This window comes from Halyomorpha halys, unplaced genomic scaffold (genome assembly GCF_000696795.3).
Source record: "Halyomorpha halys isolate HHAL.00 unplaced genomic scaffold, Hhal_1.1 Scaffold745.1, whole genome shotgun sequence".
Lineage (NCBI taxonomy): Eukaryota > Metazoa > Arthropoda > Insecta > Hemiptera > Pentatomidae > Halyomorpha > Halyomorpha halys.
Genome location: NW_027110150.1, coordinates 283,717 through 286,522, shown reverse-complemented (window position 1 = coordinate 286,522; position 2,806 = coordinate 283,717). Strand labels below are relative to the sequence as shown.

General features: G+C 34.4%; 1 protein-coding gene across 4 annotated transcripts in view; it reads right to left on the bottom strand.

The window, feature by feature from the left end:
* Positions 1-2,806, bottom strand: part of LOC106685800 (putative divalent cation/proton antiporter TMEM165) — a 132,096-nt gene that overhangs the window by 85,184 nt on the left and 44,106 nt on the right. For all 4 annotated transcript variants that reach the window (XM_067048279.1, XM_067048280.1, XM_067048277.1 and 1 more), the window contains exon 2: positions 831-1,008. In XM_067048279.1, the coding sequence (XP_066904380.1) occupies positions 831-1,008 (178 nt within the window). The remainder of the gene's footprint in view (positions 1-830; positions 1,009-2,806) is intronic.

Here is a 2,806-nt window from a genome sequence, read left to right as displayed (position 1 = left end):
TGTGTGAGATAGCAACCTGATGTATTTAGGCAGCATAGATAAATAAGCTATTTCTCTCTCTCATGATATCAATCAAGATCATAACATCCTTCTGTTCAAACACTATAATATCTTCTCATCCAAATGCAATATCAACTGGTTGTTGTTAATTCTTCTCTTAAGTTTCTACCAAATAGTTTTTATTCTTTTCCTTTCTTGAGAGGAACTTTCCTCAGGACTCTTTGAAAAACTCCTCAGGAAGAATTTGAATTATTTAATTAACTCCTTCAGTGCCAAGAATGCAACCGTTACAATCTGGCGAAATCTCCACTGTAGCTGGGGTCATAACACTAGCGATCACTACTTATTATGTAAGATTTTCTCCACCTTCATCTTAATTTTCCTTTTCACTAAAAATTGAAAAACAGTGCAGTAACCTTCAGTTCTAGTAGACTTAAAAAAGTGGCCAGTAGGATTAGAATAATATTAAACCTCTTTAGGGCCGCTTCAGTCCTATCTTAGCCTAGCTTTTGTAACATGTCCTACTACTAAAAACAGAGACAAATAAATAAAAATATATCCAGACATATACCTGAATCCTCACTTAAAAATATAATTTGAAAAAGTAATTATTGATTACCAGGTGCATTAAATTTCCAGTGATATAATTGAGTGTGATACAACTGATATGAATAATATGCAGTATATTTAAATTAACAAACCTATTGAATTATTTTTAATAGTTGAGATCTACAGGCCTTCAGATTAATGATGCTTGTTACTACATTCAGTATATATATAAAAAGAAAATCATCTCCTCAGAGAATGCATTGGAATACAGCAAAAATTACCTGAGAGAACTGTCATGAGTGCTAAAGCTGAAATAGCACCTGCAAAAACAGTCAGACGAGAGTGTTTCATTGACATGATTGCAGCAATGAAAAATGTTTTATCACCAATTTCAGAAACAACTATCATGGAAAGTGATGCTAAAAAACCATGAATGAATCCAAGATGTCCTTGTTCAGCCTGAAATAAAAAAAATAAAACATAATTAATTAATTTTAAAATGGGAAAGAAATGACTGATCAAGAAGACAGATGCACATAATAATAATTATTATTAAATTTATTGCATCACTAGTCAACTTAACAGCAATATCAATTGAATTCTACAAGTAAATAGAATAGGAAAAAAATAAAACATGCATAATAATACATACAAAGTACCACTTCTACAAATATTATAATATTATATATTACAAATATACTAAATTACTTAGTAGCTTTTGCACATTTGGTTGAAAACAAATTAAAAGTGACTTAATTGTTTCATTAATGCGTAAGAATAATGAAAAAAACCCGAGGAGGAAGGAAAAGAAAAAGTGAGTCACCCAAAATGCGCTTCTCTAAGGGCCCTTCTTACACACGCTGTTTTGACTGGACCTTCCTCAAATTTTAAGTTATGAAGGAATTAGATCCAGGTCTTGGTAATATATCAGAAGGGGTTTAGTTAGAAAAAGTAATATTGAGAAAAATTAATATATTCAAATAAAGTGAAATAACTGGTGGAAGGAGAGGCCGAAAATAATACAATAAGGTTAGATTGAGTAAGTAAAAATTTAGATATAGGGAAAAAGTGGTCTATAGGTGAGATGGGATGAGGATGGCCATTTGGGTTGGTAGAAAAGATCTTACTTGTGTTTCTGGGTGCTCGCTGTCTGCCCCATGTCATAGGTCACCTGTTGGATGGTGTGTCACTGCTGCTCAACGGAGAAAGGTGGCCATTCTCTGCTGTTCCGTGTACCACGTTCGGTACTAACTTCTTAGCCAGACATACTTGGTACCAAGAAGAAGAGGGCTCGTTCGACCCTCCTGAGCACACCCCCACTTCCGTTCGCACTCTTGGCGTCTAACTATCGGCTTAGACTCCAGGTAGTGCTGGGTTACGTGGATATCCTAGTGGCATATGGCGCCCCCCTCTAGTCTTTATGAATATACAGTCCAGCGATATAACACCAACACATAAATGATATTCCTGTTCACTGAACACACTCTATGAATTTTAACGGTCGAGAAAAAAAAAAGTGTTAACATTTCCGTCGGGCATTGAAAATTATCAATCGGTAAAATTCTTGGCGTGCACAAGTGATCACCCATTTTTTTCTGGGTACAGAGCATTGCGGGAGTTTTGACAATGGCCATTTTTTCCTCTAGTCCTGAGTGTCTGTGACTCAAGCGCCCTCACTCAGTTTCCACTGCCTCAATACCAGTGACTCGCCAGGAAGAGGAGCGCTGGGATTCTGTAGATCTGCCAGGCCATCCACATTCGGCGTTCCTTAGGCAGACTTTAATTATTGTATATAGGTATGATTGTGTTCAATCCAAGTCCTTTGATGATGGTAGAAAGATCATTATATAATTATAAAAATATTTTAAACGACAGAAGAATATGGTTCGCATAAATAAATTCAGAAATACCTCTGTAATTAATCTTAATGGAAAATATGTCACTGATTAATGTATTTTCATTTTAGTTATTTTGTTGATATAAATTAGTTTTAAATATAACCATTGCTAATTTTCTTTTATAAAGGGTGAATTCTTTTATAATGAAGGGTGAATTCCGGAGAGCGAATTTGTTGATCGGGTGAATTAAAAAATTGTGAAAGGGTGAAATTGGAGGAGCAGAAATGAGAAGGAAAAATAGGAATGAATTGAAACATTTTTATTTGTTGTACAGACCGAAATTGAATGTAAAAGGAAACTGTAGGGGAAAAAAAATTGTTTATTATATCTTATTATTGTATCTCTTTCTTTCTGATTAT